This window comes from Somniosus microcephalus, chromosome 10 (assembly GCF_052327205.1).
Source record: "Somniosus microcephalus isolate GS21.2 chromosome 10, FLI_Smic_1.0, whole genome shotgun sequence".
Classification (NCBI taxonomy): Eukaryota; Metazoa; Chordata; class Chondrichthyes; order Squaliformes; family Somniosidae; genus Somniosus; species Somniosus microcephalus.
The window spans coordinates 64,416,801-64,438,631 of record NC_140996.1 but is presented as its reverse complement, the minus strand read 5'-3'; the positions used below and the strand labels follow the sequence as shown (position 1 = coordinate 64,438,631).

At 47.7% G+C, this 21,831-nt stretch overlaps 1 protein-coding gene across 5 annotated transcripts in view; it reads left to right on the top strand.

The window, feature by feature from the left end:
* LOC147111529 (cilium assembly protein DZIP1-like) overlaps window positions 1-21,831 on the top strand; it is a 580,724-nt gene that overhangs the window by 464,602 nt on the left and 94,291 nt on the right. For 4 of the 5 annotated variants that reach the window (XM_085998574.1, XM_085998576.1, XM_085998575.1 and 1 more), the window contains one exon: window positions 4,517-4,620. In XM_085998574.1, coding sequence (XP_085854700.1) covers window positions 4,517-4,620 — 104 coding nt within the window. Of the gene's footprint in view, window positions 1-4,516; window positions 4,621-21,831 lie in introns of those variants that run through there. The other variant, XM_085998577.1, reaches the window with a different exon arrangement.

The following is a 21,831-nucleotide window of genomic DNA, read 5'->3' as shown; positions in this document are numbered from 1 at the left end:
GTGGGCAGCTGACTGCGATATCCTGCAAATGTCTGCTGCAGATCCCTGGAAGGAGCCTGAGGCAAAGAAGTTGAAGGTGGTGGTGACTTTGACAGCCACTGGTAAGGCATGCTCACCAGGTCCTCCTGGCAGCAGGTCTTCCAGCAGCAAGCTACAAATGTCTGCGATGACCTGGCGCAATAGCCTGAGCCTCCTGAAGCACTGCTGTTCAGTAATGTCCAGGAAGCTCATCCTCTGCCGGTATACCCTGTGTTTTGTGTATCGACTCCAGCGCAGTGCAGCCCTGCACTGACGTCCTCTCTCCTGTGGAGCATCAGGTTGTTGAGGAGAAGACTGTTGTGGTTGCTGCTGTTGCTGGCGTTGTGGCTGCTGCTGCTGCTGGTGTGGCTGGTGTTGTTGGTGCTGGGGCTCATCTTGGTCCGATTCTGAGGCCCAAGATGAGAGAGCATAAGCAGCACCCATGCTGTTCTAATAGATGGCAGGTAAAGTGGAGATCATAGGCCCAATCCCTCAATGTCTGATAGTGACTAGCAATGTGGTGAGAGTGACTTCCGAGATTGCAGAAATGACCTGCAAACTCCTGACAATTAAATCTCCCCTTGGAGTGTTTGGAATGCTCTCCACTTGTCTGGATGGATGCAGCTGCAACAGCACTCAAGAGGATCAACGCCATCCAGGACAAAGCAGTATAACATAGAAACATAGAAGATAGGAGCAGGAGTAGGCCATTCGGCCCCTTGAGCCTGCTCCGCCATTCAATGCGATCATGGCTGATCATTCGAATTCAGTACCCTGTTCCTACCTTCTCTCCATACCCCTTGATCCCTTTAGCCTTAAGAAATATATCCAACTCCTTCTTGAATATATTTAATGAACTGGCCTCCACTGCCTTCTGTGGTAGAGAGTTCCACAGGTTCACCACTCTCTGGGTGAAGAAATTCCTCCTCATTTCTGTCGTAAATGGCCTACCCTTTGGGCTAAAAATTCGGTATCGCCGCGCCAGGTCTTTAGTGCCTGAAATTTTGTGCTCGCCCGGATTCCCGTAGCGCCCGCCTGAAATTCAGTTGCGCCACCCCAAGACGGAGGCGGGCGCTATTGCAGGGTTTGGCCGCCTCGTTTGGGGCGATGAAAGTCAGTTTCAGGCGTCCAGCTGCCGCTGCGGCACCCGATGCGGTGCGGCAGGCTGGGGTACTGCAGGCCTCCTCCTTCTCTTAAGGAGGAGCTGCCTGCAGCCGTGAGATCGCCGCTGGATTCCCCCGGCAAATGAGCCCGGCACCACGGAGAAGTGCCGGGCTCGCGGGAGTCAGACACCAATGCCGCGGGGGGGTGGTGCAGGAGTCCGGGGAGGGAGGTGCGGCCAGGCGGCCGCCGGGAAAGCGGCCGGCCGCCCCTCCACCTTTATGCGCCAGCCTCTCGGAGCTGCAAGGCACCGTTTTTCAAACGCTGTTTGCGGCCGCTACGGGCGAGGCGGCCGCAACTGAATTTGGCCATCGGCACGGAATAGCATTGGAACCGGGGCGCTGCGCACACCGATGACGTCATCGGTGCCGGCGCAGCGCTACCGGCTAACGCCGATGTTAGGGACCAACTGAATTTCGGGCGCTAAAAAACTTCCGGCGCAAACCACTCTATAGCCAATAAGTGGGAGCAAACGCGACTGAATTTCTAGGCCTTTATCTTTAGACTGTGTCCCCTGGTTCTGGACTCCCCGACCATTGGGAACATCCTTCCTGCATCTAGTCTGTCCAGTCCTGTCAGAATTTTATAAGTTTCAATGAGTTCACCTCTCATTCTTCTAAACTCCGGCGAGTACAAGCCCAATCGACCCAATCTCTCCTCATACGTCATTCCTGCCATCCCAGGTATCAGCCTGGTCAACTTCGCTGAACTCCTTCCATGGCAAGAACATCCTTCCTCAGATAAGGCGACCAAAACTGCACACAATACTCGAGATGTGGTCTCACCAAGGCCCTGTACAACTGCAGCAAGACATCCTTGTTCCTGTACTCAAACCCTCTCGCTATGAAGGCCAACACACCATTTGCCTTCTTAACTGCCTGCTGCACCTGCATGCTTACCTTCAGCAACTGGTGCACAAGGACACCCAGGTCTCGTTGCACTTCCCCTTCTCCCAATCTATTGGCATTTAGATAATAATCTGCCTTCCTGTTTTTGCCACCAAAGTGGACTACCTCACATTCATCCATGTTATGTTGCATCTGCCATGTTTCTGCCCAATCACCCAACATATCCAAATCATCCTGGAGTTTCTCGACATCCTCCTCACAGCACACACGCCCACCCAGCTTTGTGTCGTCTGCAAATTTGGAAATATTACATCTAGTTCCCTTGTCTAGATCATTAATATATATTGTGAATAGCTGGGGTCCAAGGACCAATCCCTGCGGTACCCCACTAGTCACTGCCTGCCACTCGGAAAAGGACCCGTTTATTCCAACTCTTTGCTTTCTGTCTGCCAACCAGTTCTCTATCCAAGTCAATACCTTGCCCCCAATCCCATGTGCCTTTACTTTACACGCTAATCTCTTATGCGGGACCTTATCAAAAGCCTTCTGAAAGTCCAGATACACCACATCCACTGGTTCTCCCTTATCTATTTTACCAGTTACATCCTCAAACAATTCCAGTAGATTAGTCAAGCACGATTTACCTTTTGTGAATCCATGTTTGACTTTGTCCGATCCTGTCACTGTTTTCCAAGTGCTCTGCTATTACATCTTTTATAATGGACTCTAGCATTTTCCCCACTACCGATGTCAGGCTTACCAGCCTGTAATTCCCTGTTTTCTCTCTACCACCTTTTTTGAATAGTGGGGTAACATTAGCTACCCTCCAATCCATGGGTACTGTTCCAGATTCCATCGAATGTTGGAAGATGATTAGCAATGCATCTACTATTTCTAGGGCCAGTTCCTTAAGTACCCTAGGATGTAAATTATCAGGCCCTGGGGATTTATCGACCTTCAATCCCATCAATTTCCCTACAAATACTGATTTCTTTCAGTTCCTCCCTTTCATCAGACCCTATGTTCCCCGGCATCTCTGGGAGGTTATTTGTGTCCTCCTTTGTGAAGACAGAACCAAAATATGTATTTAGTTGGTCTGCCATTTATTTGTTCCCCATTATAAATTCCCCTGATTCTGACTGCAAGGGACCTACGCTTGACTTCACCAATCTTTTTCTCTTCACATATCTATATAAAAGCTTTTACAGTCAGTTTTTATGTTCCCTGCAAGCTTACTCTCATATTCTATTTTCCCCTTCTTAATTAATCCCTTTGTCCTCCTTTGTTGAATCCTAAATTGCTCCCAATCCTCAGTATTATTGCTTTTTCTGGCCAATTTATATGTCCCCTTCTTGGATCTTATGCTATCCCTAATTCCCTTCTTAGCCACGGTTGAGTCACCTTTTTTGTTTTATTTTTGTACCAAACTGGGATGAACAAATTCTGTAGTTCATCCATGCGGTCTTTGAATGTTTGCCATTGCCTATCCACCGTCAACCCTTTGAGTGACATTCCCCAATCAATCCTACCCAACTCACGCCTCAGACCATCGTAGTTTCCTTTATTTAAATTTAGGATCCTAGTCTCTGAGTCAACTACTTCATTCTCCATCTTAATGAAGAATTCGATCATATTATGATCGCTCCGACCCAAGGGGCCTCGTACAACAAGATTGTTAATTAATCCTTTCGCATTACATAATACCCAGTCTAAGATGGCCTGATCTCTGGTTGGTTCCTCGACCTATTGGTCCAGGAAACCATCCCGTAAACACTCCAGGAATTCCTCCTCCACAGTATTGTTACTAATTTGGTTAGCCCAATCTATATGTAGATTAAAGTCACCCATGATGACTGCTGTGCCCTTATTGCACGCTTCTTTAATTTCCCTTTTAATGCCATCCCTAACCTCCGCCTTACTGTTTGGAGGTCTATATACCACTCCCACTAACATTTTCTGCCCCTTGGTATTTCTCAGTTCTACCCATACAGATTCCACATCATCAGAGCTAATATTCTTCCTTACAATTGTGTTAATCCCTTCTTTAACCAGGTAGTGCAGGGGTTCCCTGTGGCCATCCCCCTCTCAAACAGATACACCACTTTGAGTACTGTTGGGGGAGATGGCTTATCAGAGGAAGGCAGCAGCAGCCAACTTCCTGGCACCAGGGGTGGCTCTGCTGCACAGGATGGGTGGAAAAAGAGGGGTAGAGCTATAGTAATAGGGGATTCTATTGTAACGGGAATAGATAGGCATTTCTGCGGCCGCAAACGAGACTCCAGGATGGTATACTTGATTGTCTAATTAGTAAAATAATAAAGGGCTAATAGTAACACGTATCTTGACACATTTTTAAATGAACTGCAGTTGTATATCAATTTGTATTATAAATGCATAAACTACTGTATGCTGTACTTTGTTTCATTATCTACTTGATTTTTAAGTCTTGTATATATTTTCTGAACTGTTTTCTTATGGTTCTATTATAGAAGGCTTGACTGAAAGCATAGAAGAGGAACTTAGGCGACGTATAATGGCTACAGCTGCTAAGTCTCAAATACCACGTTCGAGGAACGTAGCTAGAGAACTGAAGGTATTGCATTAAAATCTACAAGAAGGTGGCATATGTTTACATATTAGAAGAAAACATTTAGCAAATGCATCTGTCGCTACAATTTTGGCCATTATTTAACCAGCTTGCTGGAATTTTCTGTAATAACAAGTTGCATTTATATAGTGCCTTTAAAGTATAAAAATATCCCAAGGGGGTTCACAGAGGTGTAATCAAAAAAAAAAGGTTGTTGATCCACAGAAGGATATATAAGGAGAGGTGACAAATAACTTAGTCAAAGAGGTGGATTTTAAGGAAGATCTTACGGAAGAGAACGATGTGGACAGGTGGTGTGGTGTAGGGAGGCAATTCCAGTATGGCTGTACTGACAAATTACTTTTCTTATAAACATCCCAGTTTGCTGCTTCTTGGGTGATCTTTAAATACATTTTTGGCTGTGCTGGCAATGCATGACACACTGGGAGCATACAATGGTTGGCGTGAAATATTCAGCTTAAGCAACTCTTAAAGTGTTGCTAGTCACCCTTAGAAGGAACTGAACTGCCTTCAAATTTACAAAGTGGCAGGAGCAGGGCATAGAGACAGAACAGCACCATTCAAAAATGCTGCTTTGGTGGTGTTGCAGAGAAGGGTGAATCTTTCTGGAGCAGAGAGAATCTTACAATCAAAAATACAATCGAAAATACTGCTAGAACAATCTGGATAGAGGTATTCTTTGTTACCTGTTCCATTGACCTGGTAGCAAGTAAGTAAGAAATCCGCTGGGCGATGCAAAGTTTCTAAGGTAAGTGTGCTTACACTTTCCATAAACCAATAATGTTATCTTACAAGGCATCTTAATAGCACTTCAGTCTAACTTTGGGGCAGCATCATACAGGGAGAATGAACAGCACTGACAACTGTTCATTTATTTTCCAAGTGCACAGGCATGCCCATGTTTTACAGCGCAGTCTGCTGTGCTGCTATCACAATTTGTTGTGTGGACCATAAAACGTGGCATGCAACGAACACCAAGCATACATAGAAATACATAGAAGTTACAACATGGAAACAGGCCATTTGGCCCAACCAGTCTGTATCGGTGTTTACCCTCCACATGAGCAAATAGTCCTAATCATATTATCCACTCTGTTCACATATCCCTTCACCCCTTTTTCCTTTATCCTCCTATCCAGTTGAATCTTGAATATTGACCTAATTTCTGTGTCAATCACTAACACTGGAAGTGAATTCTATAGCCTCTGAACTCTTCTTAGAAATTGTCCGTTAACCAATCCTCAATCCATACTAATATATACCCACAATCCCATGAGCCCTAATTTTGTGTAATAAACTCTTGTGTGGCTCCTTATCGAATGCTTTTTGAAAATCCAAATACACCACATCTACTGGTTACCCCTTATCTACCCCGCTAGTTACAACCTCAAAAACTCTAACAGATTTTTCAAACCCTTTCATTAATCTATGCTGACTCTGCCCAATCATATTTTGATTTTCTTAGTGCACTGTTACCACGTCCCTAATAATAGATTCTAGCATTTTCCCTGCCAGTGATTTCAGTCTAACTGATCTATAGTTCCCTGTTTTCTCTCTCCCTCCTTTCTTAAATAGTGGGGTTACATTTGCTACCTTCCAATCCGCGGGGACCGTTCAAGAATCAAGTGAATTCTGGACAATCAAAATGAATGCATCCACTATCTCTGCAGCCACTTCTTTTAAAATCCTAGGATGTAGGCCATCAGGTCCAGGGGATTTGTTGGCTTTCAGCCCCATTAATTTCACCAGTGCTATTTCAGTACCAATACTAAGGGGGGGGGAATTGGCTACTTTAGCACCTCCCGTTAGCGCCAGCAGATGGCGTTAATGGGGCACTAGAGCATTATCACCAGGGCGAGATGAATCCAGCGCTGCATGCCAAATCCTGCCCCTCCACAACGCCACCGCCAACAGTTATCGCCGGGAGCCTCAACGCCAGGTGGATCATGATGTCAGTGAGTGTGCAATGCTCATGGACTGCCCGGTCTGCAAAATTGATTGTTGCCACCTACCTTAGCACCTGGAGGAAACATCGACAGGGAGAGCTGGCATGAAGCACCAGGAAGCTGGCTCCAGGGACGTTATTTAAAGGGACCATCAGTAATGAGTCGCAGCTGTAAGTCAGTGGAGTTTCAGTGTGTTCTTGTCAGTTTCACATAGTGCAACAGTTTCATTCTGTATTTAGTATCCGGAGTATTGTGGCAACTAAAAAGTAGCTACATTTATTCTTAAAAAAATCAAACTGCTACACTTCATTACATTAATGGGAGCTGTACTTGCAAGTGACCTCACCCTCCAGGATCTACAGCAGAGGGAGCGGAGGCAGCGAGAAAGATTGTAACATGTGGCCAAAGGGAGGAGGAGAGACATCAGGGCTCTCAACAGGAGGCCTTACCCTCCGAGGGTATTCTGAGAGCACCTCTCCTACCTCCAATTAAGCGAGAAAGAAAGAAGACTTGCATTTACATAGCCTTTCACGACCACTGGGCATCTCAAAGCGCTTTACAGCCAATGAAGTACTTTTGAAATGGAGTCACTGTTGATGTGTTGTAAGGAGCAGTATATTAGAAGGCTCCGCTTCACCAAGGAGGTGATCACAGAACTCTTCCACCTCCTGCAACCAGACCTCCAGCCGCAGATCAGGATGACCACAGCTCCCTCAGTGGCAGTCAAGGTCACCGTTGCCCTCAATTTCTTCACCAGCAGATCCTTCCAGTCTGCAACAGGAGACATAGCTAACATCTTGCAGTTCGCTGTCCATCGCTGAATCTGGGAGGTCACAGAAGCTCTCTACAGTAGGAGAAGGGACTACATTTCCTTCCCCATCAGAGAAACAGGAAGAGCGTGCATGTGGCTTTGCCAGGCTAGCGTGATACCCCATGGTGCAGGGCAGCATTGACTGCACCCACATGGCTTTGCGGGCACCGCATAACAATCCTAAGATTTTTCGTAACCGCAAAGGCCACCACTCACTTAATGTGCAGTTGGTGTGCAACCACAGACAGATAATCTTCAATGTCAATGCTTGCTATCCTGGCAGTAGGCACGATGCCTTCATCCTGCACCAGACTGGTGTGCCAGCACTTTTCCAGCCACCATGTCAAGCTCACGGCTGGCTGGTTGAAGACAAGGGCTATCCGCTCTTCACCTGGCTCATGACTCCCCTCCACAACCCCAACGTTCCTGCCTAGGAGTCATATAATGAGAACCATGCTGCCACCAGGAATGTCATTGAGCAGACCGTCGGCCTGCTGAAGCAACAGTTCTATTGCCTTGACCACTCGGGAGGTGCCCTATAGTACCCGGTTGAGCGGGTGTCCTATTTCGTGGTGGTCTGCTGCATGCTCCGCAACTTGGCCATCATGAGGGCCCAGCCCAGGGACTGTGGGACCACCTCAGGAGGAGGAAGAGGGAGAGGAGGAGGAGGAGGACAAGAAGGAGGAGGAACAGGAGCGAAGGTGGAGGCAGCCACTCAATGGGCCTTCCGGAAGAGTGGTCTGTGACCGCCTCATCAGACTGCGGTTCGAATGAATTAAACCCCAGATCCCCGTTGCTCACCACTTCCCCATTATTCCATCCCTGTCGCAGGCCAAATCACAGCACAAAGATAAAATGAGAGACACCACAAAAGAATCCAAACTGAATTAACAAATTTATCAATAATCAGTGAACACATATTTACAACAAAAATATTAACTATTCATCCTTGTGCAATCCCTCAGTGCCTCTTGTTAGTGTGCCTTTGCCTACTCTAGTGCTCCTATGAAGCATTGGCCCAGTGGCTGCAGCAGGGCTGGTGGAAGGCTGCTGAGTGTCCGTGCAGGAGACTTCAGATGGCCTTGCCAGACGCCTTTAACCGGCTCTGGGCCTGGAAGGCCCGGCTGTAAACTGCACCACCGCAGCATGGGCGGCAGCAGTCAGGGCTGGCTGGATGATAGGCAGCGACAAGGGCAATGGTGGAGTGGCAATGGTGGGAGCAGGAATCCTGTCATCATGAGAGAGGATGGCAGGTTCCTGCTCCACTGACCAATTGCCACTCCCCCAGGGCAGCAGCTCAGCAACCCTAGCAATCTGTTGGAGCACAGATTGCTGGCCTGCTGAGATACCGTGAAAGCCCCGGTCGACGGTGGTAGACCCGGCCACGATAGCAGCAGTCAGAGCTTGTGTGGCATCAAGTTGAGACAGCATGAGTGCAATCTGAGATTGGATGCCACCAAGCATAGACTGCATTACAGCACTAAGATGCTGCGTAGCTTCCACCTGTGCTGCAATGGAAGCTGCCAGATTGCCCATCACATGTGGCATCAGGTCTGGGTCGCCATGGTCTCTCTGGGAGTCTACCATCCTTTGTAGACGGGAAATAATGGGCTCCATGGTGTGCACAGAGCATTGTGCAATGTTGGAGGCCGTCTCCTCCATGCTCCTTATCATTGCTGAGAGACTCTCGGGCACCCTTGCCATTGCACCTGTCATCTCCGTGTGCATGCCCATCAACCTTCTTCCAAAAACCTCCCCATTGAGGTCCTCATCTGAGTCCTGTGCAGCCCACTCATCCCCGGTGCCTCACCCTGTGCAGATCCCACTACTATACTAGCATCTAAAGGACACGTAGTGCCAATGTCTGAGCTGGTGCCTGCGGGTAAGACATGCAGTGACGCGGTGTGTTCTTCCTCCTCCTCTTCTCCCGCCTCGCTCTCTACGGTGCCCTCAGGGACAGGCTGCTCAGGTGCTTGCTCATTATCTGAAAGCATAAAGGCACAAGAGACGGGTTAAGGTGAGGGGAGGGGGCAGGAAGGGAGAAAGGCATGCATACAGCATGATTTGCTGGAAAGTGCGAAACGCTTGTAGCGTGAGAGGGAAGTGGGGTGTGAGAAGAAGTAGGGATGAACATACCATTGTTGACCCCAAGGGGGCCAACATCGCCGGTGGCCATGGCGCTAACCAGCTGGCACCCAATAATCTGCAGCACTCTATTTTCCAGTGCAGAAAGTGGTTGGGTGTTGGCTTGTCCCCCGCCTGTGGACTCCTGCTCCCTCCCGTTGTGAGCCACCTTGGCCTGCAAGAAAAAGAAAAGTGTGTGAGTGAGTGTGGAGCAATGTGTTTGGGTGATGTGCCTGCCATAGCTGAATAGCTGTCATTGTGTGCAAGGTGTGAGATGTGGGTGTGAGTGTTGGTAGGTAGATATTGTTGGTGGGTGAGTGCTGGGGATGTGATGCTTTGGGCAGTGTGTGCAGACTGTAGATCAGCTGGTGGTATGTAGCATTTGTAGAAGCATTCACTCACTCTGACTACCCGAGTGAGCTTGTTAAATTTTTCCAGCACTGTGTGTGCATCCTGGGACCAGAGTGCTGCCGAGACGTGCTGTGCTACCTCCCTCCACGTGGTGCGGAAGACTTGTGGCGAGGGCCTCTTGCCACTTGCCGGGTAGAGCACTCCGTCTCTCCACAGTAAACACCAATGCCTCCAATGATTGATCGCGGGCTCTCTTCCTGCGGCGTGGATCTGCCATGAGTACAGCTGCTTCAGTCCTCCAGCTCCTTCTCCTTGACCTGCTGCTGCTTGCTGAGGCAGCTGCACAGCCAACAGTGCTGAGAATGAGGTTCTGCAGCTTAGTAACTGGAAAAAGCCTGTGGCAATCATCACTTGCGATTAGACTGCACCTGATATTGGTCCACCCTTGTGTAATGCCAATGAGCTTGGGCTTCAACACTTGAATTAGGACTCCAATTATTTCTTTGAGCAGTGAGCACAAATTTCGCGTGCAGTCTAAAGCATTCGTGCCTCGTGCTAATTCTTCAACTTTTATAATTATACTGCCCATTCCTGGGCTATAACGAATTTCTAGCCCTAATTTCTTTAAGTTCCTCATTCTCACCAGACCCTTGGTTCCCCACTATTTCCAGAATGTTTTTTGTGTCTTCTTCCATGAAGACAGATACAAAGTATTTGTTTAATGCCTCTACCATTGCCTTCTTCCCCATTATAATTTCTCCTGCCTCTACCTGTAAGGGACCCACATTTACTTTTGCTAATCTTTCTTTTTACATACCTATAGAAGCTTTTACAATCTGTTTTTATGTCTCTTGCTAGTTTACTCTCATATTTTATTTGCTCTCCCTTTATCAATGTCTTTGTCATCCTTTGTTGAATTATAAAATCCTCCCAATCCTCAGGCTTACTACTCTTTTTGGCCACATTATAAGCCACTTCCTTTAATCTAATACTTTCTCTAACTTCTCTTGTTAACCATGGTTGGACCACTTTTCCCGTGGGCTTTTTTATTCCTTAAGGGAATGTATATTTGTTGCAAATTATGAATTATTTCTTTAAATGTTTGCCATTGCTTATCTACTGTCATATTTTTTTACTAGTTTCCCAATCTACCTCAGCCAACTCATATCTACTTAGTTTGCTTTGATCAGATTTAAGACCCTAGTTTTGGACTTAACTAAATCACTCTCAAAATCAAAATAATATTCTACATATTATGATCACTCTTCCCCAGAGTATTAATTAACCCTGTCTCATTGCATAATACTAGATCTAAAATAGCCTGTTCCCTAGTTGGTTCCTTGATATACTGATCTAGAAAACTATCTTGAAAGCATTCCATAAACTCATCCTCCGCACTATCACTGCAAAATGGTTTGCCCAGTCTATATGAAGATTAAAGTCCCCCATGATTACTGTATTACCCATGTTACCTCAAATTTTCTGATTTATACTGTGCCCGACACTACAACTACTGTTAGGGGACCTATGAACTACTCCCACCAGTGTTTTCTGCCCCTTGTTTTTTCTTAGCTCCACCAAAAATGATTCTACATCTTGCTTTTTGGAGCTAACTTTCTTCCTCTCTACTGTCTTATCCCATTGTTTATTATCAGGGCTAAACACTGCCCCCCCCTTTCCACTTTGCCTATCTCTTCTAAAAGTCAAGTATCCTGGAATATTTAGTTCCCAACGTTGGTCACTCTGCAACCATGGCCGGAATTTTTTCCTTTGCATCGGGTTGGGTGTGTGCAGGGGGCGTAGCGGCTCGGGAACGCGATGTTCTGAGCAATGCGCTGCTCAGAGCGACTTTAACTTAATGGCCCCAATTGAAAGAATCATGCGCATTTCCCGGCCCTATTAAAGTGTGCGGGCCTGGTGACGTCAACAATGACTCATTTCCAGCGCCCATATTTAAAGCAGCCTTGCATTCTACTCACTTTGATGTTGACAGAGGAGGGTGGTAGGTGTCAAGTAAAGGCTACAGTACAGCTAAACCTTTGGAAGGATGGATAGCCAAAGGCAGAGGGCTGCACCACGGTTCTCTGATTCTTCGCTGCATACTCCTGTGGAGGCTGTCAGGGCACGCAGAGAGGTCCTCTTCCCTGCTGACAGGCAAAGGATACCTCCACAAGCAACAAAAAGAGCCTGGCTGGATATAGCTGAGGAGGTCAGCAGCAGGGAGGTGGTCAGGAGGACTTGGATACAGTGCAGGAAATGTTTCAATAAGGTCAGGAAAGGTGAGTGCAATGCCACACTCATCATTCTGCCTTCCCAAGCCTACTCCTGCACATCATTACTCACACCAACATACCTTGCACGTCCACCCATCCCTCTTTCTCTATGTACATACTCACAACCCCATCTGACTAACTACCCCTCACACTCACCCTCAGCCTAATGCAATCATAGCAAATAACACCACAGAAGGAGGGAATTTGGCATTGGCACCCCACTTCCTCATAGTCACCCTCTACAGATGAAACCCATCCATTGCACATCTCACAGCAGCAGAGGAGGCGGCTTTGGAAATTTCGGGAGCTCGAGAGACGCTGGCGCTAGGAGATGGAGAGAGGGGGACATCCCAGCAACCTGGTGACAGAATCACACCTCATAAAGCCACATGGCATACAACAGTCACCCATATGGTGACTGATGTCAGCAGCCAGTGAAATGTCATTATGTGCATAATGGTAACGTTACCCATTCTCATTACATTTCTAATTCATCTCTTTACTCTCCCACAGGTCCATCAACTGCCCCCACCACCCTCCCCCCCCGCCCCCCCACTGTCCAGCCGGCGGAGAAAGAAGACTCTTTAGAGGAAGCTCCAGCATCTGAGGGTGCAGCGCCAGCAGACCCAAGCGCAACCAGCACCAGCGCAAATACACACACCTCAGTGGGTCCTTTGCACTATAGCGTAGTGTTGTCACCTGGTGTCTCACAACTCACAAGTGAGCAGGAGCAGATGGTGTTGACAGGGACAGCAGTGGAGACTCCTCGCCGGAGGGTTTTATTTTATTCGTTCATGGGGTGTGGGCGTCGCTGGCAAACCAGCATTTATTGCCCATCCCTAGTTGCCCTTGAGAAGGTGGTGGTGAGCCGCCTTCTTGAACCGCTGCAGTCTGTGTGGTGAAAGTACTCCCACAGTGCTGTTAGGGAGGGAGTTCCAGGATTTTGACCCAGCGACAATGAAGGAACGGCAATATATTTCCAAGTCAGGATGTTCTGTGACTTGAAGTGGAACTTGGAGGTGCTGGCATTCCTATGCTCCTGCTGCCCATGTCCATCTAGGTGGTAGATCGCAGGTTTGGGAGGTGCAGCCAAAGAAGCCTTGGTGAGTTGCTGCAGTGCATCTTGTAGACCCAAGCGCAGCCAGCAACAGCACAGATACGCACAACTCAGTGGGTCCTTTGCACTACAGAGTAGAGTTGTCACCTGATGTCTCACAACTCACAAGTGAGCAAGAGCAGACGGTGTTGACAGGGCAGCAGTGGAGACTCCTCAGCGGAGAGTTTTTAAAAAATTTGTTCATGGGATGTGGGCCTCGCTGGCAAGGCCAGCATTTATTGCCCATCCCTAGTTGCACTGCAGCCACAGTACACTGGTGGTGGAGGGAGTGAATGTTTTGTGGATGGGGTGCCAATCAAACGGGCTGCTTTGTCTTGAATGGTGTCGACCTTTTTGAGTGTTGTTGGAGCTGCACTCATCCAGGCAAGTGGAGAGTATTCCATCACATTCCTGACTTGTACCTTGTAGATCGTGAAAAGGCTTTGGGGAGTCAGGAGGTGAGTCACTCGCCACAGAATACTCAGCCTCTGACCTGCTCTTGTTGCCACAGTATTTATGTGGCTGGTCCAGTTAAGTTTCTGGTCAATGGTGACCCCCAGCATATTGATAGTGGGGGATTCGGCAATGGTAATGCCTTTGAATGTCAAGGGGCGGTGGTTAGACTCTTGCTTGTTGGAGATAGTCATTGCTTGGCACTTCAGTGGCGCGAATGTTACCTTCCACTTATCAGCCCAAGCCTGAATATCGTCCAGGTCTTGCTGCATACGGGCATTGACTGCTTCATTATCTGAGGAGTTGTGAATGGCACTGAATACTGCACTGTCATCAGCAAGCAATTCCACTTCTGACCTTATGATGGAGGGAAGGTCATTGATGAAGCAGCTAAAGATAGTTAGGCCTAGGTAGGATACTGCCCTGAGAAACTACTGCAGCGATGTCCTGGGGCTGTGATGATTGACCTCCAACCACCACAACCATCTTCCTTTGTGCTAGGTATGACTCCAGCCAGTGGAGAGTTTTCCCCCCAATTCCCATTGACTTCTGTTTTACTAAGGCTTCTTGATGCCACACTTGGTGAAATTCTGCCTTGATTTCAAGGACAGTCACTCTCACCTCACCTCTGGAATTCAGCTCTTTTGCCCATGTTTGGACCAAGTTTGTAATGAGGTCTGGAGCTGAGTGGTCCTGGCGGAACCCAAACTGGGCAACAGTGAGCAGGTTATTGATGAGTAAGTGCTGCTTGATAGCACTGTCGATGACATCTTCCAGCACTTTGCTGATGATTGGGAGCAGACTGATGGGGCACCAATCCCTCAAAGTTGTGATAATGAGTAGCAATGTGGTGAGAGTGGATTCTGAGGATTCAGAAATGACCTGCAAACTGCTGACACTTAAATCTGTGGATAAAATGAAGTGAGCAAGAGCCTTCCCATGAGGCAAATAATGAGGTGTAATGTGAGAGTATTTATGTGTTTCTCCCAGCTGTCGATTAATGAGCTCGCCAGTGGCCACTGAGCTTCCGCCTCCCCTTCACAGGTGAGACACTCAACCTCCGTGAACCCCATGCCCATGAAGTTACACTCAGAAATAGCCATTAAAATCACTTTAAAGTCTGTGTAAACAAGCACTTAATGATTTCAATGAGGTCGCCCGCCTCTGCGGATGGGGTCCGTGTCGCGCCTTCAAAGCTGCCCGAGTTAAATACTCAAGGCAGCGGGATGACGGCGGGTTCCCAATGCGCTCCCTATTTCTGGGATTTTTACTGCCGACACGCCCCCAAACTCGCACGTACGGCAACGTGAAAATTCCAGCCCATGTCTCCGTAATGGCTATTAGATCAAACCTATTTATTTCTATCTGTGCTATGAATTCATCTATTTTGTTGCGAATGCTTCACGCATTCAGGTTTATTGCCTTTAGCTTTAACTTTTTTCTATTTTTCTCTGATGTCACCTTAGTCACTAATGCCTTATTACTTTTGTTAAGCACTCTGTCCCTTCCTGACCCAGTCTGCTTATTATTACCCAAATCGCTACTCTGCTCTGCAGCCTTGACATTTCTCTTACTGCTTTTGAATTTACCCTTTCCTGAATACTCCCACCCTCTTCATTTGTTTAATGCCATATCTACTGCCCTAGTTATTTGATTTGCCATGACACTGGTCCCAGCCCGCCTTAAGTGGAGCCCGTCCCTTTGGAACAGCTCCCTCTTTCCCCAGTACTGGTGCTAGTGCCCCATGAATCGAAACCCTTGCCTTCCACACCACTTCCAGCCATGCATTTAACCTTTTAATCTGTTTTCCCCTATGCTAATTTGCGCGTGGCTCAGGTAACAATCCAGAGATTATTTACCTGTGAGGTCGGCGGTTTAATTTCGACCCTTGCTCCTCAAACTCTCTCAGCAGAACCTTTTTCCTAATTTTAACTATGTCGTTGGTTCCTACATGGACCACGACAAGTGGATCCTCCCCCTCCACTGCAAGTTCTTCTCCAGCCACGAGGTGTTATCCTTAACCCTGGCAGGTAACACAGCCTTTGGAACTCCTGGTAATCTGCATTGTTGTAATGAAAAAAAAATTCAAGTTTTTCTTCATACTTGTACTTTCTCATAGCAGGCAGAATCCTACTGAATCTGCATTATACCATCTCTAAAGCCTCAATTTCCTTTATATGGAGCCCACAGTTCTCTAACTGAGTTCTTATTAAAGTTTCATATAGGCTCACCATTACCTCTGCTTTCATATTCCATACCACCTGTGATAAAACCCAAATTTCCAATAGATTTTTTACGGCTTTATCAACCTGACGTGCGGCCTTTGAAGCAGTACCCCCAAATTCATCTGCTCTTACACAGCACTGAGCCTACTTTCATTCAGAGTATAATGACTGCTTTTTTTTTACAAGTGTGTATCACCTCACACTTACTGACATTGAATTCCATCTGCCCACACACTGAACCTGCATGCTGCATGTTTACACACTTGCATAATGTGGCTGTTGATCTGGACACTTGGGTGATGCAGATCTTCTCTTAGATGTCTTATTCCAATGTATGTCCTTTTTCTATCTGCTTGTAGTCCACACATATCTACTGGAGTATGGTCATTTAAGCTGTGACCCTTGACACCTTATGAAGAGCAAGCATGGAGGCAGTAGAAGGAATAGGGAAGGGTGAGATTGGAGACATTGGCTAGTTTCATGTTTGTTTTTTATTTCCTTACTTACTCATTCACTCACTCACGCACAGACAAAAACCACATCATCACACACTACCAAATCTTTTCATTTAAAGCTTTGTTCCAAGTGGTCTCTTACTGCTAGTGTTCTATAAAATGTTCTTCAACTCCCCTAAGTGCCCAAGAGAAGGATCCCAATGACAGGTCTCAAATAAATATCCAACAGCACCCTGTGTCACCCATTCCTACAGTGGCAAACACCAGCACAGATATATTCCTTCTGGGAGGGCCTCTTTTTCAATTGTAAGAAGCACCACTTGATGAAGTGCAGAGCATAAGTGAGGAGGAGCAGGTGCAGGTGAAAAACTCAGCATTTCTGTGATGTGCAAGAGAGCTTTGACTGGGGCTTCAATCTATAGTAGACTGTCTGTCCACACAAATCTCTGGCCATGTTGAAGGAGTGCCCTGCAACAGGGAAATGACCAATCTGGCACAGAAGATGCAGATGTCTCTCAGAGCAAAGACATGTCTATACCACCTAGTCGTTTCCCTCAAGGGAGTATCACTGTGTCACATATTAATTAGGCCCCAGCAGCCACCTAATCAATACTCGGGTTGCTGCAGTTGCAGGGCCATCTACTGACCCAGCACAAGGCATTAATAGGCTATATTCATCTTTACAGGTAGACAGTGGTATACAACAGCCATCCACCTCACTACCTCCTCCTGCTGGAGTACAACTTAGATGTTGTGCACAGTTCAAAAGTAGAAGACACACATCAGACACTGTCACTAAGGGGAAGCACTGGGAGAAAACATACCTGCGCATCACATATTAAAGTGCGTAGATTTGGGTTAACTGGTACTATAATGTGTTATGAATGTAATTTTTGGATGGGTAGTTTTAGAGAAATGCAGTGGTATTCATGTACAGGAAACTTTGGTTTATCCGGAGGTTGTATGTCCGGAAACCTCGATCTACCGGCAGAAATCAGGAGCCGTTTTGTTAGTTTTTTTTTTCTTCTCGTGGCTTTTTTTTCAACAGTCAGGCTCTGGAAAGTCTCTCTGAAGCTGTTGCTAAGCTACAGAGATGCTTCCAAGGTACGGTGCGACTGTTTAGAAGCTGTTGCTAAGCAACAGTGTTTGTTATCAGATACAGAGATGAAAACCTCCGTATGCTTCAACATTAACGCTGGTATGTCCGGCAGTTTTGATAGATCGGCAACAGCTCGGTCCCGTCGGTGCCAGATATAACAAAGTTTCCTGTATCTGCATATGCTCATGTGGTCAATTAATGCATTGCTTTAATTGACAAGGATATTGACCACATTGTGCTCTGAACGTTTCAGTGCAATAATAGTTTATTTGATCAATACTGCCACCCCAGCTCCTTTTTTTCCTTCCCTATCTTTCCTGGATAACTTATAACCAGGAATATTAAGGGCTGAAAATTCGGGGGTTTACTGCCACCCATTACTGCCAGATTCAGGGGAAAAATGGCAGCCGCAGCACTTCTGGCTGCTGCCAGCGGGTCCCGCGGTGTCCGCTATTTTCAGCTGGGCAGCAGCGCTGCCGATGTCCGCACTCACAAAGATTATGTAGATTATGCAGATCATGACGTCAGTGAGCGTACAACGCTCACTTGATGCCAATATGCCATTTTCAACTTTGCCGCTCCACTTACCGGCATTCCTTAAGTGAAGCCAGCTGAGCAAGCGTTGACAAGCAGGAAGGAGGCTCCAGCAACGTTATTTAAAGGGATCACCAGCAACAACTTGCATCTGACATGTTTCTCTGGTTTGATTGGCTTTGTGCAACTTTCTGCAACTCCAGCAGCTTTATAAACTTCTATCAAGGTTGTAAGGTAACAGGGAGTGTTGTTGCAAGTGGAGAATGCCTTCATTCTTATTTAAAAGCCTCTGCTCACACCACTTGCTCACAGTCATGGGGACTCTACTGGCAGTCCCCCTTGTGCTCGAGTATCTTTGGGAGAGGGAGTGGAGGCAGTGAAGAAGAGGAGAAAATGCACAAAGAGGGAGGAGGGGGATGGCCAGGAGGGTTCTCAACAGGAAGCTTTACCCACCTAAAGTCTTCAGAGAGCAATTATTTTATATCCATTTAAGGAAGCAGCAGCATATTAGGAGGCTCCGCTTCACCTGAGCAGAGAGAAGCAGTATGAGCGCGCGTGTGGCTTTGCCAAGATAGTGGGCTTTCCCATGGTGCAGGGTACCATCAACTGCTACACGTGGCTTTGCGGATGCCACATAACAATCCTGAGATCTTCCATAACCGCAAAGGCCACCACTCACTTAATGTGCAGTTAGTATGCGACCACGCCCAGCGATTCTGATGGTCAGTGCTTGCTCTCCTTGCAGCAGTCATGATCCCTTCATCCTGGGTCCGTCCTGTATGCCAGCAATCTTCCAGCCACCACATCAACCTCTGGGGTGGCTGATCAGGGACAGGGGCTATCCGCTCTGCACCTGGCTCATGACTCTCCTCCACAACCCCACCACTCGTGCCCAGCACTCATATAATGAGAGCCATGCTTCCACCAGGAACATCATTGAGCAGACCATCGGGCTGGTGCAGCAACGGCTCCACTGTCTTGACCGCTCGGGAGGAGCCCTCCAGTACTCAGCAGAGCAGGTGTCCCATTTCGTGGTGGCCTGCTGCATGCTTCACAACTTGGCCATCATGAGGGCTCAGCCCTTGCCACCAGGGATTGCAGGACCATCTCAGGAGCAAGAGGAGGGAGAGGGGGAGGAGGAGGCGGAAGAGGAAGATGAGCAAGAGCAAGAGGACAAGGAGGAAAGGAGGAGGCAGTCAGCCAATCTCCCTTCTGGACAGACTGCCCAAGAACGCCTCATTAAACTCCGATTCCAATGAATGAAACCCCAAATCCCCGTTGCTTATCGCACCCCCATCATACCATCCCTCTGTCACGGAACATCACAGCGTCCTCCTGGGCACAAAGCTGAAATGAGAGACACCACAACAAATTCCAAACAAAATTGATGGCCCGGATTTTGCGGGGCTAATGACGGCATACGCACAGCATACACCATCGTAAGTCCACAGAATGGCCCCGCATGTACTGGGTTTCCGCACGGGCGAAAACCTGGAACTTGTGATCTGTCAAGTTTCTCCTTGACAGATCATCTGCATGCACCCCAAAAACACTTACGATGGCGTAGAATTGGGCTATTTGCCCAACTACTGCCTAGCGAATGCCCACGCAACTCTTTTGCCTGGTAAAAGGGTTAAAATAAATGTTAAATTAAAATTTACAAAAACATTTAAAATTAGTTAATGTACATTTTGGTCTGGGATAAAATGTTCTTATTTTTCAAAAAATTAAATTTTTATTTTAAAAACTTAATCAAAGGGACATGGGAATATTTATTTTTATTAGATTTATGTTTTATATGCAGATTTCTCATAAGCTAAATGGAATCCCCATAAGGTTATGAGGAATCCCCCTTTCTAATTGGTTGGCCTGACCCATGTGATCCAAGGGACGCTTCTAAACTGCCTGTGTCCCTGGGATCCGTGGGCCTTTACGCAGGCTTACTCATGGAGGCCCGGGACCTGAAGTTCCGGAGACTCCAGGTATTTTCGGATATTTTTTCGGGTTGGAGGTGTACTGCGGCGGTGCGCCACTGACCGCAAATTCAGGGCCAATAAATTTATTAAAAATCAATTTATGCATACAATATGAACTAATCAGCCTTGTGCAATCCCTTAGTGCCCATCGTTTGGGTGCCCTTTCCTGATCTAGTGCGCCTATGAAATGCTCCCCCAGTGGCTGCTGAATGGCTGGTGAAAGGCTGCTGAGTTTCCATGGGAGAGACTTCAGATGGCCTTGCAGGATGACCTGGAGCAGCTCTGGCCCTAGACGGCCTGGCTGTAGACTGCACCACCTTGGCATGGATGGCAGCAGTCTGGGCTGACTGGCAGCAGCAAGGGCAATGGCGGAGTGGGAGAAGGAATGCTGTCATCCTGAGAGAGGACAGCAGGGTCCTGCTTCAATGACCCACTGCCACTCCCCCGAGGCAGCACCTCAGTATTCCTAGCAATCTGTTGGAGCACAGATCGCTGGGCTGTTGCGACACCCTGCAAACCCCGGTCAACACTGGTAAACCCAGCCACGATGGCAGCAGTCTGAGCTTGGGTGGCAGCAAGCTGAGATTCCATGACAGCGGTCTGAGCATGAGTGGGATCAAGCTGAGACTGCATGAGAGTGGTCTGAACTTCGGTGGCTTCAGGCTGAGACTTCATGAAAGTGGTCTGCACTTCCGCTGCAGCACTAAGACATTGGGTCGCTTCTGCCTGCGCAGCAATGGCAGCCGCAACATTGCCCATCACCCAGCATCATGTCTGGGTCGACACGGTCTCTTCGGGTGTTTTCCATCATTTCCAGCCTGGAAATCCTGGGCTCTGCACAAAACTCGGTGCAATGTTGGAGGTGGACTCCTCCATGCTCCTTGACATTGCCAAGAGGCTCAGCAGCAGGCTTGCCATTGCACCTAGCCTTCTGAAGGCCGGCCCATTGTGGTCCTCATCTGAGTCCTGTGCAGCAGATTTCAGGTGCGAACTTGCCCTCCGGGGAGCTGGCCCTCGAGCTACCCTTTCCTCCTGGCCTTGCTGCAGCCCTCTTATGTCCGGTGCCTTGAAAGTACACACAGTGCTCATTTCTGAGCTGGAGTCTGCACGTGACTGATACAGTGATGCTGTGCCTTCTTCATCATCTTCTTCTCCCCGCTTGCTCCCCTGCATTACCTCGGGGACAGGCTGGTCTGGTGCTTGGTCTTGAAAGCAGAAAGGCACGAGTCAGGTTATGGCGAGGGGAGGGCAGGGGGGAAAGCAAGATATGCAAGCATACAGCATCAGCAGCTTGAAAGTGAGAAGAGATTGTGGGATGAAGGGGAAGTGAGATGTGAGTAGAAGGATTAGGAATGAGCATACCGTTGTTGTTCCCAAGGGCTTCAATCTCGCTGGTTGCCACGGCCTCCATGATTTGCCGCCTAATGATTTCCAGCACTCGTTCCTCCAGTTGACTGGAATTTGAACCCACAACCTTCTGAGTCAGAAGCGAGTGTGCTACCCACTGAGCCACAGCTGACACTACAAATAGAATCATAGAATCATAGAAAGTTGCAGCATGGAAGGAGACCATTTCGGCTCGTGTCCGCGCCGGCCAACAAAGAGCTATCCAGCCTAATCCCACATCCCAGTTCTTGGTCCGTAGCCCTGCAGGTTACAGCATCCCAAGTGCACATCCAAGTACTTTTTAAATGTGGTTAGGGTTTCCGCCTCTACCACCCTTTCAGGCAGCGAGTTCCAGACCCCCACAACCCTCTGGGTGAATAAATTTCCCCTCAAATCCCCTTTAAACCTTCCACCAATTACTTTAAATCTGTGCCCCCTGGTTTTTGACCCCTCTGCTAAGGGAAATA